Source organism: Gymnoscopelus microlampas, assembly GCF_963454915.1.
Source record: "Gymnoscopelus microlampas genome assembly, chromosome: 18".
Taxonomy (NCBI): Eukaryota; Metazoa; Chordata; class Actinopteri; order Myctophiformes; family Myctophidae; genus Gymnoscopelus; species Gymnoscopelus microlampas.
This window is the reverse complement of record NC_139955.1, coordinates 33,918,344-33,941,371: the sequence shown is the minus strand read 5'-3', so window position 1 is coordinate 33,941,371 and position 23,028 is coordinate 33,918,344. Positions and strand designations below refer to the sequence as shown.

The following is a 23,028-nucleotide window of genomic DNA, read 5'->3' as shown; positions in this document are numbered from 1 at the left end:
ATTTCCAATTCTCAATACTTTTACTTCTACTCCACTACATCTCAGAGGCAAATATTGTACTTTTACTCTACTACAATTATTTGAAAACTTTAGTTACTAGTTACTTTGCAGATTTTGATTATTATATAAAAAAAACATACATTAACCACTTCAGCCCTATATACTTTGACTATTTGAAAATAGCCGGTCTACAAGCTCACAACGCGTCACAAAGCCACACGTTGTGAGCTTGTAGATCGGCTATTTTCAAATGATTTTTATACATTTTAAAACTTGTGAAATTGGACATTCTGCATAATGACTACTTTAACTTTTGGTACTTTATGTATATTTTGATGTCAATACTTTTGTACTTTTACTCAATTCAATTTCGATTACCGGACTTTTACTTGTAACAGAGTGTACATTGTATTTCTACAGTGCAGTATTGATACTTTTACTTACTTTAAGTAACAAATGTGAGAACTTCTTCCACCACTGGTATTTTCACAGATTTTCAAAAAAATACAGTAGATTCCACCAGCGCCACAACAGCTGACCATCAGCACACTGTATTATCATTTTTATTAAAAAAAAATGCTTCATAGAAACAAGGTTTTGTTTTGGTCATCTGCAGTGTGTGGACAACTGGACATCTGTGAAAGACATTTGGCTCGGTACGAGATGATTTCTCAGTTTTATAGTATAGAGGAGAGGAACGTCACACTGTGGAATAAATTGCAGTGTGGTGACATCATGTTCATGAGCGGCTGCATATTTTTGTGTATAGCAATCTGATGAATACCATAGAGACCGTGCGCGTGTGTGCATATTGTGACCTGTGTGTGTCAACTGTCAACTTAAGTTAAAATAAAATGACAATAAATAAGTGATGAGGTGTTGATAATATCCCTCCATCTGAATCTATTATTATACTCTACCAAACAACCCTCTCAACACTAGATCGCTGAAAAACATGTACTGCAGATGCAACACATTCATTGCCATGGATTGTACAGTAATATTGGACGTACCTTTCTCATTTGTGACAGCAGGCCCTCAAACTCTTTGAGGTCCAGCGTGGGCCCGTTGTAGGAGGTGCAACTGTTAGCGGCTCGACCCAGCCAATAGATGGTGATTAAAACCTGCAGGACGGAATCAGATCCAGACAGAAAGATCACATCAGATCCGTTTGCACGACAGTTTGTTTTGCACGTCAAGGTCCATCAGTCATTCACATAAAGCGGAACACACACGCATGCACACATACGATTTCACCTCAGCTTAGATACAGTACACAGTTCACATATAGGCACAACGCACAAACATTAACGTGTGTGTGTGTGTGTGTGTGTGTGTGTGTGTGTGTGTGTGTGTGTGTGTGTGTGTTTCATCAAGCACACAGTAAAACTTGTGACTCTTCAATTTAATCCGGCCCCACAATGCAATACAAAATTGCTTCCTGGCCTCTCTGACCCAAGCTCTTACAAATCGGCTCTGAGGTAGCCAAGGGTTCCTGTACAAACAAGACAAGACCAGGCTATTGTTCCCGCTCTTAAAGCAAGGCTTAATTCCCAATGCCAACACACACACGGTGGTGGTACCTTCAGACACAGTGAAGACAGCGACACACATCCTAACTACAGTCTCTTCACAACAGATGCTCTGTCGGTAGAAGACCTATAAGGACCCTACTACCACACCCTGACACTCTTGTTTGTGTATAATATCAAACCATCAAGGAATTTAAACTTACTCTGTGTCACATTGGAGATCAGAGCCTCAGCTAAACAACACCTGAAAGTAAAACTGTCTAGAGCCATGTAGAGATCACACAGGACTACAGTAGTTCAATTAGGCCCAATTAGGCCTGTTTGAATCAACTACACCCAAAGACATCTCCAAAAGACTCAGCAGCCAAACGTGACATCTCAGAACCTCCACCACTAACAGCCACTTTCAACGCTATCAAAACACCAGCTTATGTAACATTTCGCCACTGTCGGTCAGATGGTCACTTCGTGACGCGTTGTAAGCTTGTAGATCTGCTTTTTCTGTTTTTCTTTTACACGTATAATTTCTTTTAAATGTCAATAACTTTATAATGTCAATAAACAGTTATTTGTCATATCTGCCATGTGCAACTTTTGATTACCAAGCCTAAATGGCTTCATGTGTTCCAATAATGTTCAATGCGAAACACACAATTAAATCGTTAATCGCAATTATTTGAGTGACAATTAATCTTCAACTTAAATTTGTAATCGTGACAGCCCTAGATGCGACGCGTTGTGAGCTTGTATAGATCTGCTATTTTCACTACTGCTGAAAAATGTTGTTCCATTTCCTGAAAAGTAACACAGTGTTGGACATACAAGGTTTCCACCCGACAGCAACGATTTGTTTGCGGTAGTATTTTGACTATGTGTCGATTGATGAGGTGTCCATACTGTACCACATCCTTTAAGTGTGACATCACAGTTTCTCTGCACTTCTAGGTAGCTGTCTCCTGTGTCACATGTTGAAAGACCTGTCAAATAGCTTCCAACCAAGACAATCGCCTCTTTGTTTCACGCACGTGCACTGCACACACACACACACACAAAAACACACAGAGCGTGTGCAACTGTGCATTGCATGCATGCACTATGCGTTATGGAGCATAATGTCAATGTGTGCACAAATGCACACAATTCATACACTCATAATGTCATACACATTCAGAGTCCTACAATCTTCTGTGATAGTCCACGCACACGCACACACACACACACACACACACACACACACACACACACACACACACACACACACACACACACACACACACACACACACACACACCTCTTCCTGCTTACACCTGCAGCTTCCCAGCGGTCATTTCATGACTCCAGCTATAATCGAGCCTTTCCCTACAATGCCCCCCTTTCTAATTGCAAACTCTGTTTACAAAACAGCTCTATACTCGCTTCTCACCAAACCTGCCGGCTCATCGTAGTGTCCTTCCGTCTCCTTTTTAAACCGATACGTGATGTCAAGGCGAAGCGAGATCCACAACCCCAGGCTAGCTCGTACAAATTACGGTACGCTAGAAAAATGCAAACACTGCTGAGAGTTAGCGGGTCGTTTGCTAGCACTGACTGCACACGCTGTCTAACGCAAGCATTTCTGATGCAAGTCTCTGTGTAGTCAGCTGAATCAGTTAGCAGCCCTGAGTCTAGCTCTGTAGCCTGACTAGAGAGAGAGGGAGGGAGGGAGGGAGGGAGGGAGGGAGGGAGGGAGGGTGTGTGTGTGTGTGTGTGTGTGTGTGTGTGTGTGTGTGTGTGTGTGTGTGTGTGTGTGTGTGTGTGTGTGTGTGTGTGTGTGTGTGTGTGTGTGTGTGTGTGTGTGTGTGTGTGAGAGAGCACGAGAGAGAGAGATAAGAAGAGACAAGGAGAGGAGAGAGTAGGGAGGAGGGAGAGATGAGAGCAGAAAGTACAGAGAGAGAGGCAGGAGGGGGAGGGAGAAAAAGAGGGGGACGAGAAGAGTTGAGAGAGAGAGAGAGAGAGAGAGAGAGAGAGACAGAGAGAGACAGAGAGCAACACTGCTTTGACTGCAGAGTGGATGGAGCTCTCATTACTATGACCTCATAAAGCATAAAGCAGGGACAGAAGGTAAGTGGGAAGTAGAGAGAGGATTGAAGGAGGTGATAGGGAGAGTGTGTGAGAGAGATGCGAGAAAGGTGCATGTAGAGAGATGCTCCACAGATGTGCACTGTATAAATCTGAGTGTCCAAATGAAAACGGCAGGTCTCAGAATTTTGTAGAGTGCACATCGTAGTGGGGCCTTCAAGCTAAAATAAGACAGCGGCAGAGCAAGGACGTGAATAATTGAAGGCACAAAAGAGAAACGAAAAAAGACTAGCTTAGTAGAATAGATACACATTGCAAAGTCCTGTGTTAATTTAAAAACATTAACCCTGTTTTGGGGCATGTCATTGTAGATGAAAATTCTCAAGAATAGCTTAGGCCTATAATCATTTGTGACTAAAAAAACAACCTTCAGGTGGTTGCAATTCGAAACCCTTTCCCGCAATTTGGCCTCTGTCAAAGTCATAACCTAGCCCCCCCCCCCCCCCCCCCGGAACTGTTTACAGTACACATTTTAGTTCTTTTTGTTTTTCTTACTTTTAAAATGTTCATATGATGTTCTGCATAAAAGTCTATATTTGAATCTGTGTTTTTAATGTCTCCATGAATTGAGTATGTGGGGATCTCATTTGAAACAAACCATTGCGGCTTTTATGAGCGATCCATTTTAGCTGACCTTGTATTGTAAACTGTACTTCCATGTGCTTTTTCTCTGCATTCTTCTCAATAAAGTATTCAATCAAATCACAGGTCTAAATTCTAAATGTACACTTTTCGTACACCGGTGTCGAGTGGTGAAAATAGCAGATCAAAAAGCTCTGCTCTGGGATTCCAATCCTGGGTAGGACTTGAAAGTTAAGGACTGCAGCTTTAATTCAGAGAGTAGGATTATGCCAACTGACCATGACATTGTGTAATGAGAATCTCTGAAACGATTGCCTCTGCTGGCAGTTTTTGGGCCATTTGACAGTATTGTTTTATTATTGACGGACGTTTTGCTAGCCCCCTGACAATTCGTAAGCACCCGTAAGGGTACATTTTTACACTTTCAGAGTTAAATTACCTTTCAGGTTTTTGCAGTGTAGGCTGGGCTAGAATGGCTAATGTAGGCCGAAAACGTATTGGAGGAATATTTTACATAATATAGGTTAGCTCTTCAGGTAGAATAAAGGTAGAATAGGTGGAGCTAGAATGGATAGAATTCCCAGAAAGGGAAGCTGTAGACTTGGCAGGGAAAAGCAGGTAGACCTACAACAAAACACTATGTGAAATACGGTAGTATAGAGTTAGAACAGACAGAAAAGACTGTAGGTCAAGCACAGAATGTTACTAAAGATAAAAGAAACCGAGAGAGGAGATGGAGAAGCTCTCACGCAGACTGACAGGCACAGTGCCAGCTACCAGACGAACAGACGGACGGACGGTACTTAGTCAGACACGTGTCCCAAAAGAGCAGTTCCTTGCAAACACATACTGTAAGACAACAAATTATCCCACTGTAGTGTGAAGGCTTCACTTACATTTTTCAGCCTTCTGCTGCAGTCTGTCGGCCTGGGAGGAAGAGAGATAGAGAGATAGAGACAGAGAGAGAATGAGAGGAAGTTGACTTGTTGTTGACTTGATGGTCATTGATGAAATATGTCACATTAAGAAAACAAAACAATAACAAATACAAGAAAACAATTTATCTTGGCTCTCAGAGTCTCTCTTTCTCACACACACACAGTTAACAAGAACAAGTAAACTGACCCTATGCCAAAATCTCCAGAGCCTACACAAAACAATTTAAATTTAAGTGTAGCTGTTTAGCAGATGTTCTCAGCCAGAGCTACTTACAAATTGCAACTCATCCCAGGCCCGCGCGCGCACACACACACACACACACACACACACACACACACACACACACACACACACACACACACACACACACACACACACACACACACACACACACACACACACACACACACACACACACACACACACACACACACACACACACACACAGTGCTAGAGCAAGACAGAGAGAAGGATGGATAGATACTGTATGTACATACATACATACCGTATAGTGCATACATACTGTACTTACATACAGAACATACATAGATACATGAAATTACACGAGAGAGGGGGGCTGCTCCACAGATGTGTTCAGAAAGTATGTGAAGGAAAAGAGAGAGGAGAATGATGATGACAGGCTCTTGTCTGAAATGAGGACAGCTCTCAACGTTTAAGCTGTAAATCAACAGGAAAAAAACAGACCCCAGGATAGAGCTGGGGTATGGAACAACACACACAGAGAGAGACAGAGAGTGAGAAAGAAAGAGAGGAGCACGAGGAAGGTGATAAAGGAATAGAAAGAGAAATAGCAACTGAATGAGAAAACTATGTTCCTGTGGTGTTCCTATAAGGTTGTGACTTCTTAGAAAACACCCTGGCATTGACAGGGTTAAACCAAGTTCATATAGGACAGACTGACGGTGTCGCGTGTCTACAGTGCTACTCTAACTGTCATTTCTAAAACCTCCAAGGTTCCCAGAGGTCAGCGGTTGATATCAATCAAACCTAAACAGACAAAAGCGGAAACAAAATAAAAAGCTAAAGAAATGAGATAAATTAAAGACAAAAGAGAAGAGGATCGAATGAGGAAAAATGGAGGATGCATTTTAGAAGCGGCAAGTCTGGAAAAAAATAATTTGAAGAATTGTTAAAGAAATGAGAACAGAGTGCTTATTTTCTCGCCAATGACGCGTCAGTTTTAAAATCACACACGGTGGAGCACCGAGTGGTGACTCAACCGCTGTCCACATAATGACAATGTACCGAGTTCAAGTGCAGCTCAGGGCCTGTGTCATTCACACTTCTCTCCACCTTAGCCGTCCTGTCTCTCTCTATCCACTTACACTATCCAATACAGCTTTTAATAACGACAAAAATCAATCATCCGATGTGTGTCTCGAGGGCTCAGGTGTGTCAGTGAACTCCCCCAATATGGAAACCATTCACTCACAGCAGTGGAATACTAGGAATTAGTTTGTAGTGTACATAGTCCGCACCTCTGACTACATTTGATTCTTCTTGTGTACCCCGTTACGTTATAACATAAGGATTTCATTTTCTTCGTTTTATGGTTTGTTTGTAGTTTGTTGTGTGTTGTTCTATGTCTCAAAGTGGATCACGATGGAAACAAGCTTTGTTTTTTTTGTGTATAATCCACGTTGGTGTTTTTTTTAATGGTGATATTGTTGTGATTTTGTGAACCAATAATAAAAATAAGTCCAATTGAAGAACATTTAAGCCACATTTAAGTGCTTATTGTTTCCCAGCACCTCACTTTTCCAGGATGAGCGAGTCCCATGGCTTTTTAAAGCCACAGTTTTATTTTCGTTTAAGTGACTGACTATGCTAACAATCAGCAGAATCGATTTCTACACCAATAAAATCAATTCAACCATTTTCAGAGCCTTAATCCAAAATCCAGGTACAGTGCAGACTTTAAATACGGCATTACAATGAGGCCGTGTCCAAGGATTCACAGCACCTGTTACCACATGAATTATGAGAGAGTGGATAACAAGAGGTGAGAGTACCAGGATGGGGTTAAGTCTCCACCTCTCAGCTGACCAAACACACAAGAGCCACGTTGCTCTGTCTGACTGTCTGGTACCTTTCTAGAAGCATCACTTTGAGACAAAAACAATGTATGGTATGAGCTCATTGGGAGCATAGCTAGAGGCCCCTTCTGCCCGTTCTGTTTTAAACGGTTGGATATAAGACATTTCTGCTGTAGTGGAGGAATGTGAACCTATAGGATAGGATGTCACAATTATGTGGGGAGTGTGATAACTGGTTGATATATCAGAGCTCAAATCCTTTTCCACATTCAAACTGGCAATTAACCCATTCAATCCGGGAACGCATCTGTGTCATTTTAGATTTTTAGCTATAAACATTATTTTATACTTTGGCTATTGAAAAATAGCAGATCTACAAGCTTGTACCAAACATTAATGCAAATCATTGAATATATACGTTTTTTTTTAAAGCGAACATTTGTAACTCAAATCTTTGCTTCTGGGAGAGGGTCCCTGGAACTAAATATTTTGAGATGGGGGTCCGCGGCCAAATTAGGGGGGTGCTTTTTTTTATTTTAAAGATATTTTTGGGCCTTTTTCTGCCTTTATTGATAGTACAGGAGATAGACAGGAAACAGGGAGAGAGATAGGGAGTCGAACCCACAACGCGCCTGGACCACTAGGCCAGTGGGCGCCCATATTGGGGTTCCTTGACATGAAAAGGTTTGAGCACCACTGATACATAGCAACATACGTTAGGATTTAGAAGACATTTGTAGATGCGTTGCCGGATTGAATGGGTTAAGCAATACTTAGTACATCCTAATGAGCATAAAATGACTTGGATGTAAACATTGTCTGTTTTAATTCAGGTATGTCTCCCCTGTTATGTAGCCCCACTAGCCTCTCTCTCATTTCTCCCCTCTTCTCTCTTGTCCACCCTCCATCTGGAATACTGCCACTTCACTTGGACATGGAGCCGTTTCCATCACTGCATGGGCCATGGAGGGCAGATGTTTCAGGTCTTAGCTCATAGCAAAGGACCACACAACCTGTCTGTCATTCTGTCCACTGATGTCTCCTTGAGCAGTAAACACCTGTCCAAATACTGCATGTATGAGAGAGCAGGCAGCAAAGTGGGCTAGGGAGGCTGAAGCTGCCTACTGATTATATAGGGAGCAGGAGAGGAATTTGCAAGAGAATGCGAGCACAACTCCTCTCTTCTAACTTAATTCAATAGCTGCTTACGGTCTAGAAAAGTTCAATAACAATCAAATAGAATACCAACATTCACGGAAATGTCCTTAAGGCCATTTTTTTATTAAGATGGTATATGGGCTGCATACAGGTAAACGGTAAGCGTTTCGGCACAAAAGCCTTTCTCAGTCAGTATAAAGGACACATTGCATTGGGGTTGTATAACCATTCAGAATGGCCTGGAGGTTTCAATGGCCATGTCGTCTGCAGCTCCACCTCTGAAGACTGACTGCATCAGTGTATACAGGATTGTTGCCACTGCAGAGCTGCACGATATGTTGAGCGCTATCGCCACATTACTCTCCATAAGTAACAGTTCAACTTGACAAATGGCAATACTGGACAGTTACATTTTGTTTAGAACAACATGGCACTAGTCAGATATATATATATATATTATAATAGATATTATATGATATCATTATATGTAGATAACTTTTTTTTGTTCTCTTATTTGATCTCCTTCCCCCCTCTTCTTCTTCCCTTTCTTTTTTTCAATAGAAATAACGATACGATGGGAACTATGCCCGAAAACTAATTTCACCCACTTTTTACTTCTGTAAACCTGTGATGTGACAATAAAGCTGATTCTGTCATGTATGAGCTCAACTTGCTATTCATCCAAAAGACGCATCGAACAGAAGAGATGGTGGAACAAATCGATAGATACAGAATAAATCTGAATCAAATCACTTAGTTGTGTTCTTAAAAAAATATATATATTTGTTGTCCGACTGTTATCGCGATACTCAACGAAAATATTGCTATTATGTTTAGTTAAGTTCATATCCAGCTGTCCTAGCCTCTACTCATGCATGCTGTGTCAGGTGTTTTCAGAAAAACAAAGCGTATGTAAACACTGTGTGCACTGCACACACACACACACACACACACACACACACACACACACACACACACATTGTTTTAAGCCTTTGTAGTATTCTGACAGAACCAGTCAAGCTACTTCTCCTGAGACCTGCTAAGAGTAGCCCTCTATTTTCTGCATGCCCCCTATTCTCTCTCTCGCTTTCTCTCTCTCTCGTCCTGTATTTGTTTCTCTCTCTTCCTGTATTTGGCTCTCTCTCCATATCACTCTCCCACCCCCCCTCCTTCTCCACCAGCTCGACTGTCCTCTGAGTCATATTTTGAATGACAGCTCGTTGTTGATAGAGCTTAGCTACCAGGAACACGCGTGAATACATGGAAAATACACACAAACGCACATGTCGACATAGTTTTGAGGAGTTTGTTGTCAAGCAGTAAAGTAGCAGTCATGGTTCAGCGGGTGACATAATGCATTGTGTTCTATGGGGACAATAAGGAGCAGTTGTAACCAAGCACATACAGCACTATTATCTTACTGACAGTACACCATACAGACCTCCATTCACCCTACTCTAGTTTATTTGTGTTGGCACTCAACTTGTTGATTGTGGATTGATAGAGACAATAACACACACAATTAAATACACAGTATGTCACAAAGATAGATAGAGATGGAGTATCTCTCTTTCCCTTTCTTTCAGTTCATTTGGAAAAGAATGACCAGAGAAACAGGCACAGCGCATCGACTCACATTCATTCCATAATTATGCTCTAATCCTAACCTAAAGGATACATGTGTAAGCTCAACCCTTATGAATCTGCACTGAAACCTAATTGGGGACATTCTGTCTCCAATTTGTCGTGCCACCCCCAATCAACTGGTTAATGTCACACACACACACACACACACACACACACACACACACACACACACACACACACACACACACACACACACACACACACACACACACACACACACACACACACACACACACACACACGATGAGAGACTTGAACAGCTTTTTGAAGGTATTTGCATTTGCTTAATACTTACAGAGAGCCTGGGATAAGCAAACAAGAGAGCATACAGTATACACATAATATTTTGATTCTGGCACTGGCACTACAAATACGTTTTTTTGTATACATTGTGCATGCATGTTGGGCAGCTTTTGGTTAATGAGTAGTGAATGTAATTTTGTATAATTATGTTATGTATAATTGTAATTGTAATGATGTCTTATAAGGCACTGGTTCTCAACATGGGGTCCATGGACCACCAGGTCACCAAATGGACCCTCGCAGTCTGTAACTGGAGAGTTGGACCTTTACAGGATCTATTTGGTTCCATTTGTACACTCTCACAGTTAAATTAACATAATAATGATAAAAAGGGTACCAAATGGGGGTTTGTGGTCTAGCATATCAAACTGGGAGTCCTTCAAATTAAAAAAGTTGAGAATTACTGCTGTAAAGGATGGGTCTCGACACAAAAGATTTCATTCATTCTCTCTCTCTCTCGCTCTCTCTCTCTCTCTCTCACAGCAGGGTCTTACTTGGTGTTGGGACGGGTGGACGTGTCCTGGAGGTCTCCTGGGTCAAACAGCTGAGAACCCTTCAGTCCCAGCTCCTCACAACCTCGCAGAAACACACTCAGGTTATCCTGAAATACACACACACACACATACGGCTGTATTAGAGAAGACACAGTAGAATGCTGGCAGTGAGAACGATGGGAAAGACATGTGAGACTGCTGCTCTGCAAATCTTACTTTGGCATAGACACACATACACACGCAAACTGCACATTCACTATGCACACATTCTTAAGTCTGTTGGCAAACAAGGTAGGCAAAACAAGCTCAGGTTCATCCACTCTCCAGGGTTATATCAAACACACCTCTGGTAAACTATCTCTCTCTCTCTCTCCCCACACACACACACACACAAAAAAATCAGGTACATTGCAGACTTTCTTTTTTTCAATCAGGGATACCTGGTGATACTGAAACATGAGACAAGGAGCATGCTTTGTGGTTTCTCTGTGGTTCTCTCGCTCTCTCTCCTCTCACCTTTCTCCTCTCCTTTCACTTCTCCACCTTCAGCTCGCTCCAAGTCTTTCCCGCTCCTTATCTCCCTCCCTCCCTCGTTCTCTCTCTCACACTCTGCCGCTGTCCGCTTTGGAATTTGGTCTCTTTCTCTCCGTGTCCCTCTACCCCTCTCTCTCTCTTTCTCTCTCTCTCTCTCTCTCTCTCTCGGTTGGTCAGGTGTGCGAGCAGGTCTTTGTTTGCTGGTTGCAACCTGAGCCTAGACAGACTTCATGTCTTCTTGTCTTCTCTTCTTCTGTTCCCAGGCTCTCTACCTCTATCATTCACTCACTTTGTCTCTCTGTATCCCTCTCTCTTATTCCCTCATTCCCCGTCCCGTTTCTTTCTGCTCACTATTATCCGTCTCTGAGTTTCAGTCTCTCTCTTTTTGTCTCTATCATTCTCTCTCTCTCTCTCCATCTCCCTCTCTCTCCTTCTCTCTCGGACAGCCAAAGCCCTTTTCTCCCTTCACTCCGCCTCACTGCGACTTGGACAGGGTGTCACCGTTTCCTCTCGGCCCCACTATCCCAGACACACGCACACGCACACACACACACACACACACACACACACACCCCATAAAAAATAAACCAGTATTCATAAACTTCCATGCTCAGACACTACACAGCAGCAGAATGCACAATATCCGCGTGCACACGTGCACGCACACACGCGCACGCACACACACACACTTATAAAGACTTGTTCTCATGTTCCATTTGTGTTAAAAGGTCCCTGCCCCCCCCTCTGGTTTCCTGTACAGTTGGGACACAGTGGCCTCTCCTCTCCCAGAGAGGTGACCACACCCGCCCACCCACTCAACCACACACACACACACACACACACACACACACACACACACACACACACACACACACACACACACACACACACACACACACACACACACACACACACACACACACACACACACACACACACACACACACACACACCTTTGTCTTTAAAGACAGGACACAGTGATCCCCCCTCTTGACAGTTTTACTCCAGGGAAAATTCACCTAGAAAAGGATTAACTGGGTCACACACACGCACGCGCGCACACGCACACACCTGTCAGTAAACTCTGACAGAATCCAGCACAGACCAGAAAGTGTCATTTTTCAAACATTTGCTCTGATGTCGGAACTGAGAAGCTTTTTTGGACGGCAGTAGCATAAACATCAGTGAAGCGAGCATGTAACTAGAAAGAGACTAAGGAATCTCTGACCCTCCTGCGGCAACCACCCTCAATGTGACCTTAAACAACATCTTAAACTCCAGTGGCTTCAACAGTAGAAGCCTGTGTGTGTGTGTGTGTGTGTGTGTGTGTGTGTGTGTGTGTGTGTGTGTACTGGGCAGTTCTCACAGGTGTGAATGCTTGTTATGACTGTGAAATTGTGTGTCGATTAATAAGGCTGCGTGTTCATTCAACCTTCCCCAAACAAGTCAAGGTCAAGCCAAGCCTCTGCATCGTGAATGGTGCAAACATTCAAATCGTTTCATGATTCTTTTGTAACGTTTTGGATTATACGAGTATAAGCAATCTGATTTGAGTGGGCATACGGTACACCTTTTTTTGGTCTATATTCATTTTACGTTGCTCTCCATCTATAGCATCGACCAGAATCTGCATTGCCACATGACTAGAACTATCAGAGACCGCTTCCAGTGCAGTATGACATCTTTGCAGTAAGTCTTCCAGTATATGAAATGTGCAACACAAAAGACACAAGTTAAGCTTAATTTATATGAAAATAGCCAAGGTAGCTTGCATCCCAATCCCTGTGTGTCCCGCTGCGACGCATTGGGAGATTGCAGATATGCTATTTTTGGCACTCAACACAGTATAAATCACTTGACAAATGGAGCAGCTCTGCTATGCTACGAGGAAACGTAACAATAGGTGCACACACACACACCAAAGAGCACATGGCGGGCGCATTAAAAAGGGACAAAAATTACACATAGTAGTAGCAGTGGTGTAAAGTACATTTACTCAAGTCCAATTTTGAGGTACTTTTACTTTACTGAAGCATTTCCAATTGTCTATACTTTTACTTCTACTCCCCTACATCTCAGAGGCAAATATTGTGCTTTTACTCCACTACAATCATTTGAAAACTTTAGTTACTAGTTACTTTGCAGATGTACATTATTACATTATAAAACATAAAACAAAACCACTTTAGCCCTATTTTATACCTTGGCTATTTGAAAATAGCCGATCTACAAGCTCACAATGCATCGCATCGCGACGCGTTGTGAGCTTGTAGATCTGCTATTTTCAAACATTTTTGTACTTTTACTTTTGGTACTTTAAGTACATTTGAATACCAATACTTTTGTACTTTTACTCAAGTACATTTTTATTCCGTACTTTTACTTGTAACAGAGTACTTCTACATCGCAGTATTGACAATGAGTACTTCTTCCACCACTGGTGCAAAGACAGCAAAGGCTAAAGGTATAATTTGATAGTTTTGTGCACCAAAAAAAAATTAAGAAAATGTACATAAAATGCACAATGTAAAGAAAGAGAGAAGAGGAGAAATGCAGACTGCGCAGGTGAGGTAACAAAACCTCAAGGGGGTTAGAATAAAGAAAACAAACACCTCAGGTCAGAGGAGGGGTGTGGGATCATATACCGTAAAGCTATTAGTCAGCACAATGCTTCACAACAGAGAAGAAAGCACTGTTGGGTGGGCTGATAGTGGGGTGTGTGTGTGTGTGTGTGTGTGTGTGTGCGTGTGTGTGTGTGTGTGTGTATACTTTTACTACTGTTCTATTACTACAAGTATAGCAGAATTAGAAAAATAGACATTGTGAGTATAATGTTCCTGGTCCTCACAAGAGAAATGGTTGTTTTTGGGGAGTTAAGCTTACGATTTAGGGAAAGATTCTAGCATTGGGGCTGGTGGAGGAGGTGGGAGGAGGGTGGGGGTGGGAACAAGGTCAGTGCCACAGGAAATGGGGCGTCGACCACAGACAAAATGATTGACAGCTCAAAGTGTTTCTCGAGGGATCAGGACACGGGGGATTTGACTCCACCTCACCCCCCTCCCCCCTGACACATGCAAGGACAGACCTCATTGTTTATTAGACACCATTATAAATTGCTATTCGATCGTGAATAAACACACAAATAAACACGCACGTTGACAAGCGTTTAGAGACAGTTATAGCGTAACAGGGCCAGGGTTAATCGTCATTTACTGCAGGCCCTATGCACCACGTAGACGCACTTTATCAGCTGTCAGCTGTAAGGTTTTCTCTGAAAAAAATATGAATTAACACTATGCTGTATATTTGACTCACCAATATCATAAGCGCTTTCTCCTGCTAATTTTAGCACCATACCACCAGCAGGCTGTCTGTGCGGTGTGTATAGAGAGCAGCATTCAGCAACTTGTTCACATCTTTCATCCCACTGATCTCCAGACTTCAGTCGACTTTACAGGTCTGTCTGCAGTACTAGTCAGGGCAGGGGTGGGCAATTTTGATGATGGAGAGGGCCACTATATTTCCACACTCACTCCAGAGGGCCACATTGCATATACTGTTGGGCAGACACGTACCTCTTATCTCCGTATTTTAACTTTTTTCGTAAATTAATGCCGTACTTCGCCATTCTATGTCACACAAAAGTAGCAAAAATAGCCGATCTACAAGTTCAAAACGAGTCGTGGTGCGTTTTGAGCTTGTAGATCTGCTATTTTTGAAACTTTTGAATTGGAATCCTGATTTGCTTTTGCTATTTTTTAATTAGAATCCTGAAAAGTTTTATTTAATTTCAAATGCATTTAGTTATGCTTATGTTAACTTTTTTTTTAAGCGACTGAAGTTATTAAAGTGGGTCATGTTTGCATGTTTGGAATTGTAACAGCTGAAATCAATAATATATCAGTATTACGATATTAACCTGCGGGTCGCATTAAGTGAAGGTGGGGGCCGCATGTGGCCCCTGGGCTGCCAGTTGCCCATGTATGAGTCAGGGCAACAAAGTTTGGTGTGTTGGCTGCTTTACACGGAAGCACTTTAAAGGAATCTCTATCTAGTCACACAGTAAAATCCCCAGTGTTAATTTAAAGCTGAGAGTGTGAAGATTTACCCAAATAGACCCGTGAGTTTTCTTTTACTGTGTTACCATGGGTGTGTGCCCATGCAGCTTTCTCAGGGAAAAGGAATGGGCTTTCACACCCAGAAACTGGACCGTGACAGTATCCAGAGGAAAACCTTGTCAGGACAAGGGAAACAATCTGTTTGAGTCTCCACCAGATCCTGCTTCCGGGTTCCGCTCTTCTTGGCCAAGAATAACACCCAAAAAATAAGGCGAGAGTGGGCTAAAAGTAAGCACTCGAGTCATAGAGAGCTCCTCATCCTTAATCAAATATGTAACCTGACTTTGCACTCCAGAAATATTCAAGTATAGATTATTCATGGCAACATAAACTCATGAGTTGGTTCTGAGGTTCACTACTGCTCATAGTGTACTGCTCTTTGATACTTTGAAATACTTTGATACTTTTTCACCTCACCTGGCTGATTTGTTTATTTTTGGAACACAGTTCTTAAATGACACGATGTAAGATTTCCCAATGGGAATTTCAATAGAAAAAACAACTTTCAATAGAAACAATTATAAAAATAGCGGCCTCTAGGGGCAGTGATGTCAGACATCGGTGTTCTAGACTGGTGGGCCACAAATAATACATTTTAGGAAGGAAGCTGCAGACCATATAAAATGTGCCCGCAGACCACGATCGGCCCCTGGGCTGGACTTTGGACATGCCTTTCTCCACAAGATGAAAAGCCACCGTTCAGAGGTCGCTGCTCTAATTACGTAATAGCCTAAATTCCTCAGGGACTCATTATCCCATCAGCCCCCCAAAACAGGAAGAGGGAGTAGGCTGTGTTTTATTATGATGGTCCCAGATAACAACAGGCTCCTTGTTTATGTGCTTCTCACCTCTGCAAACACACAAGCAGTAGGGGACAACACTTGACTCCACAGGGGAGGTTAGAAGCCACATTTAATGGATGTTTTGCTTGTATTTGCCACAGAATAACCGTTTCAACACAAGAACGCAGCCAAGAGTCCCATGTTTTGAGTTAATTAACTTTGTTTGTGTGTGTGTGTGTGTGTGTGTGTGTGTGTGTGTGTGTGTGTGTGTGTGTGTGTGTGTTTATTTATCTATACACACAGACAGACACACAGTATGTTAATGTACATTTTTATATATACACAATGGCAACAGTGAATACTTGATTCTGATTGGCCGGAAGGCGTACATTAGTTTCAGATAAGGCATAACGGCACAGATTTGAAGGAAGGGTGTCATCTCGGTTCTAAATTAATATGCATAATTATATTAGGCTATCATTTTCTTAAGCCAACATTAGTTATTACTATGGCTTCTCCCACTTGATATTGTATCATTTTAATTACTGGTATTGTGGCCATGAGTGAGATAATCCACTCCAAGCTGTGCGTTGATTGAAAACAATGCACTCTGGTGTCATGCATTGTTTTTCAGTAAATACACGGCTCGTCATGGACTGTTCCTAATTTGCCCATCCATTACATTCAGTGAATAGAAATAATATCATTAAAAGGAGAAAAGAAAGAAAGAGATATAGGGGAAAATATAGAATCAGAAATGTAATGAGGGACAGAAACAAGGAAAAATGTTAGAGAAACAAAGGAGCCATAAAATAACCTTCGTTCTTTATGTTTATACAGCAGTTCTGTTGCTGAAACATCCACAAGATTGAGTGAGGTGGTAGCAATTGCTGTTTAAAAGTGTAATAAAAAACTATTGTTATTATATGGAATGGACAAAAGACGTGTTAAGTATGTGGCTGTGTAATTACCCAGTGTTTGTTAAAAGGCCACAGGAAGATCACTGGGGCCATAAGTGATGAGATAAGAGAAGCCCTCTCAGCCAAACCAAACATCCTTTGGCTAATGTGCAACACTGAGTTCCAAACGTAATCCGTCTGCAGATCTAAATCTTATCGTTTCTAAACTCAGACCATCTCTCTCTCTTTTTTAATCTTCGAAGCCATTTTAAAATATCTAATTTACAGAGTAAAATGGTGCCCATTGACACAGAGATGACGTGATGACAACGACATGAAGAAAGAAAGTGAAGAACAATTAACCTCTCAGACACCAATACAGGAAAAAGAGCCAGGAAGGAAGGAAGGAAGTTGGGCAATTAAACCGAAAATATATCAAAACTGATATTTAAAACCAATAACCGACTTAATCTTGCTCGTGTAGCTTAATCGCATAATCGAGAAGCAGCTATTTTTATATTATTGTTTTATTTCTTATATACCAAAAAAAAAGCAATTATTTTTATAATCAACTAAATCGATTGGTCTTATTAACCACTTAACCCTGTATTACATCTTGTTGCACAAAAGTGGCATACAAAAATAGCTAAAATAGCCAATCTACGAGCTTGCAGATCTTCTATTGTCACACTTTTTAAAATAATCGTTCATTAATCGTTATCGACGCAAAACCTTTAAATAACCGTGACATTGCTTTGAAGTCATATCGCCCAGCAATAGCAATAGTGAGTTCCAGTTCTATCAAGTCTCAGTGACGTTATGTTTACAGTATGTCTCCGTCAAAGGTTCTCAAAGACCACTGTGTACGCCCAGCTTCATCCAGATGAAGGTCTTACTTCACCATGAAAGGGCTTCACTGTGCTGCACTGTGTTAACTTTACTCTAAAGTATCAGGGATCACGTCCATTCACACACTCAATGCATAACCTGAACTCCTACAGTTAATTGCGTGGCACACCCCAAGGATGGAGAAATGTTCAGACTTTGAGCCCATACAAAGAAATGTGTGTCTTTGAAAGATGATTTGAATGCATCGAGTTACGTTTACTTGGTCAGGGAACTTAGAGAAAAGGAATGAGCTAATGAGAGGTTGGCCAGGTGGGTTTCTTTGAACTCAAAGCATACCCCAGAATATTACAGTAGGTGACTAAACCACAGGTTTTCAAAGTGGGGGCCACCAGGGGGCGCCAGGTGGAAAGGAGAGGAAAAATAAATAAATAAAATAATCATAAGATTATTCTGCCAGTTTAGCCAGTGTCAACCGGGCGTTCCTATTTTGGCCATGTCATTACTGTCAGCATTTTGCAAAAATAGCAGAGTTACAAGCTCAAAACGTCACATTGCGTCAGCTGCTAGTACTGTAGATCCGTCTATTTTCTTATTTGGGGCCATTTCGCAATAGCTTGGCCGCACCCAGCGGCTAGCCTATGACTATTTGGGGGTCCTTAGCATGGGAACATTTGGGAAGCCCTGGACCAAACAATATTAAGTGCAGCATCTCGTACCAATCGCACAATTCCAATAATTTTATTTCCAGTGAGATTCATCACAACATTTTAGCTGAAGCTTTTCTTCTCGAGTAACGTGAGGAAACATTTAGTGACTTGTTCAAGGACAGACTGACAGGACCAAAGGGTGTTGATGGATTGTGTGCATAGAGAAGAAACCGTATGATAACAGGGTGACCTGTGTAACACCTGAACCTCCTTGGCCCAATTAGAACATTGTGATGTGATGCTGGTGAACACACTGTATCACATATCATCACTGGTGGGCGGAAACCTTACATGTTCAAAACCGTACATTTTCATGAAAGGGAAAAAATAACCTGTCTACCAATGCATCCAATGCTGTTATCTATCAAGGATGATCGATAGGAGGAGGAGGAGTACTTAGAATAGCAAACATAGCAGATGTATAACCTCACAATGCATCGTGGTGCATTGTGAGGTTATACATCATCTATTTTCGCTACGTTTTCGTTACACTGTCATACGACAAAGTATAAAATAGGGCATTCAGTGAAGAAAAAAAACAACATAATGAAATATGGAGTTACATTGTTTCTGCCTGACATCAACTATATTACAAATTGCTCCCATCGCCACTCAGGGAGCTGCAGTAGCTGATGATGAGATTGACTATATATTTTTTTAATTTCTTGGCATCATCATTCATCTCTGACCTGATCTAACCTGGTTTAACCACTTAAACCCCAGCATCCATATTCTATGGAAAACATTCAAAGAAAATAGCCTATCTACAAGCTCACAATTCATCTCTTGTTGAGCTTTGCACTTTTTAATTCTAATGTGGGTGAGCACAATTGGCAAATAAATCTCTCTATCTCTCTCTCTTAGCACTAATACTGAATATTAGACACATAATATTAAGATCACCTATGCAGAGGCTTGAAGATACAACTGGCAGTACAAATGTCACGTTCTTCTCCAAGCCTGGGCTCATGCAGCACTTTCTCTGAAAACGGATGCACTTTATTAGTGTGTGCAGTCAAAATGTAATTACAGTCTCCATGACTGGGCATGTTGAGGATTGTGCACGACGTCGTAAAACTAAAGCAACAAGGATGGCACCGCAGTTACATTACCACGCCTCCTTTCACGATTGGCAATCAAAGAGGTGAACCCCAAATGCTCCATACCTGGCGGGGATTTTATTTTCCATTTGGCTCTGGATTGCAAACAATCATGGTGATAGAGCGACTGCTATCACCATGCCTTTTTTGACGGCCTTTATTCAGTATGAAACAGGGCAGACTGACCGGACGGTTAGCTGATGACCAGCTAACACTGGCCTGCTCCAATCCTGTCTGTCTGTCTGTCTGTCTGTCTGTCTGTCTGACTGACTACTGGGCAGGTAACAGAGAACACTGTGGAGATAAATTACTAGTAGATGGGCCACAACATGTTTGATTAAGATCCTGGATTAAGATCCTCTGCAAAACAATATCTGCATCAGTCAAAGTACAGTAAGTCTTATTAGCGTGTTTTGACTACAGTATGGCCTCACAGACTAGATATTCTGTTCAATTTTAATGTTGAGAAATAAGATAGTTTTACATTTTCTTGCACCATTCTCTTCAAAAGGTCACACCTCTGTCCGGACCATTTCTCTGACATACTGTACATCCAGTGTAACTTAATACGACTGAAAGAAGCAATTCCTGGTTACAAAAGGCATGGGTTACGATACGGTTACGGTAACAATTCACACCGCATTACATACAATGGTACTCACCATGCAGCACATATTGCATACCGTCTACAGAGAACCAAGCACACCTAACACAACTTGGAGTACACACAATATCCCCCACACAGCATAATGTACATTACACTGCACACAATATCCACTGCACTCAAGTACACAGAGAATCCAGTGTGCAGCTGAGCACTATACTGAATCAACGCACTGATCTCTGAACAGCGCTGTGTGTGGAGTTCACTGGCTTTCATTGTAGCCAGCTGTTCCAGTAACTCATTCGGGGTTAACTAGCTAACCCTGAACACCTGACAGAGAATCCCTGTGTCAGCGCATAAATTACACGCAGAGCACGTTATTAAATCAGCACTTAACCAGACAACGGCACAATTTATGGAGAAAGTAGGAGGTGATGGATGGAGAGGAAAGGATGGGGAGCAGGCGGCTGAACGGAGAAGAGAGAGGGGGTGGGGGGGAGAGGACTCACCAGGCCAGCGATGGGAGTTGGGAGTCTGTTGATTTTCTTCACCAGGCCAGGTTTGATCGAGCTCAGCAACCTGAGGGTTGAAAGAGGGAGAGAGGGAGACGGCGGGAGAAGGAGTGTCAATAGTTAGCTCAAAGAAATAAAAGAGCTTAAGATAATTTGTCGGTGCCCACGGGCATAAACAAAGTATCTCAAGAAACACACGGCATGCAAGCAAGGACACGAGTGAAATGTCTGAAGTCAAATATTCCAATGAAGTCAATTATACGTGTGTAATACACATTCTATTTGAACCTTTCATTCATGTTTGAGCAATGTGGCGACCCTCTCTGCCCTGTCTGCTTGTTGTGTGGCTGCTTTCTTTGTAGGTACTGGAGTCAAATGGCAACACATGGGGCTCTGCGTACAAGCATTCCTTTAACAACTTAAACCCTGTATACTTTTGTTGTACATCAAATGTTATCCTACATTATTATGGCATGCCCAGAATAGGGACGCTATAGGGTTCATGTGGTTAAAAGGCCCTCCGCGAGCTCAGTTGCTGGTTTACTCCTCCCTGAGACATGGTGCTCCATGTGACAGGGATCTGGATTTTGATTACTTTGAGAGTTTGTGTAATTTGGTCATCTTGGAGCAGTTTAAAAAACTCTCTGCCCAGTTGGGTTACCACGTACTGTACCTTAGTGAGTGTAAGGTTACAACTGCCACTGAAGCTGCGGGATTGACGGAGCGCTGTGTGTGCACTGTGTACTGCATGTACTTGTTCATAAAAGTCAGTACAGTGAGCCTGTGCAGGATTCCAGGATATGAAAGGTTTGTGATAAATGGACCATACGGTAATTCCTCAGTCATTGTTCTCAGATGCACAGACAGTGGAGAGTAGTGGGTATATATATATATATCACTGTATTTGATGATCATTTCGGCTGAACTTGCTCTTTGTTGTGTGTGCCTTGTTTTGGCAATGAATGTACCTCCTGTGATATTGTACAGTTGAGGGCAAGGACACTTCTATTGCCTTTGAGAGGATTCAAATTCATTGAAATAGTTTGATTTGCTCTGGCTTTGGTATGGTCTGTGGTGCTTGGCATTTTTCTTTCCATTTTCAAATGTCAAGTCTGGCATAATGACTAGGAAGTGTATGCATTATAACCTGTTATTCCCTATCTCTCTCACTCTCTCTGAGTCCATGTGTCTCTCCTTTTCCCTTTTAAAAACTTTAACCCTGGTGTCCCTATTTTGGGCATGACATTACAGGCTAGATTTCAAAGATAGCAGATCTACCACCTCACAACGTGTTACGATATGACTGTGTGTCGACCCTCTATATTCTAGTGCAGCAACAGAGATGACCCTCCCTGCCTCTCACCCTCAAAAACAGTCAATGAACCGTTCGCTAAGCTCCGCACCCACGGCTCTGCAGATGCGGGTTAATAATTACCCTATTAATTATCAACCTGCAATTTATATGTATGATATTAATTTTAAACCTCAAGTTTTTCTCCCCAACAAAAAAAGACGTTGTTTGGGAAGGTCCCACTGTGGGGTGTGGAAGGTCAGTCATGTCACTGGCTCCTAAATCAGAGGTCACAACCCCCTCTCCTGGGAGACATTAACTCACTCCTATGTACTTAATAACAGACCAGAACACACATGAAAAGATGGAACACCCCTCCGGTCTCATCTCTCAACACACACACACACACACACACACACTTCCAATCCTTAGGGGGCCGTGACAGCTAAAGCACACAACTGCAGCCTTGGACCGCCTGTCAAGAGTCACAGAGATCCAGACCCAGACAGACTCCTCCCTGCACACATTCTCCGTCCCTGAGACATACTGCCTCCTCTGATGTCTGCTTCTGTTGTTAGGGGGGTAATACTGTGATTATTCACCTCTAGTAGCCGTTTTTAATAGAGCCCGACAGATGCCAGATTTATTGTTCCGAGAGTCGTAGACCGCCAACTTAGTACCGATGATTTAGCTGTTATTTTGTCATGAAGTGCAACATTATGTTCTAATCAATTTGAAAAACCTATATTTGATTGTTGCAAGCTTCCTTTTTGAGAACATTTAACTTATCAGCAAACAAATA

At 42.1% G+C, this 23,028-nt stretch overlaps 1 protein-coding gene across 5 annotated transcripts in view; it reads right to left on the bottom strand.

The window, feature by feature from the left end:
* limch1b (LIM and calponin homology domains 1b) overlaps positions 1-23,028 on the bottom strand; it is a 115,110-nt gene that overhangs the window by 40,557 nt on the left and 51,525 nt on the right. For 3 of the 5 annotated variants that reach the window (XM_084041631.1, XM_084041633.1, XM_084041632.1), the window contains exons 3-6: positions 20,933-21,002; positions 10,831-10,937; positions 5,129-5,159; positions 1,014-1,124 (exon numbers count right to left, since the gene is read on the bottom strand). In XM_084041631.1, coding sequence (XP_083897757.1) covers positions 1,014-1,124; positions 5,129-5,159; positions 10,831-10,937; positions 20,933-21,002 — 319 coding nt within the window. Of the gene's footprint in view, positions 1-1,013; positions 1,125-5,128; positions 5,160-10,830; positions 10,938-11,270; positions 11,709-20,932; positions 21,003-23,028 lie in introns of those variants that run through there. The other 2 variants (XM_084041635.1, XM_084041634.1) reach the window with 2 other exon arrangements.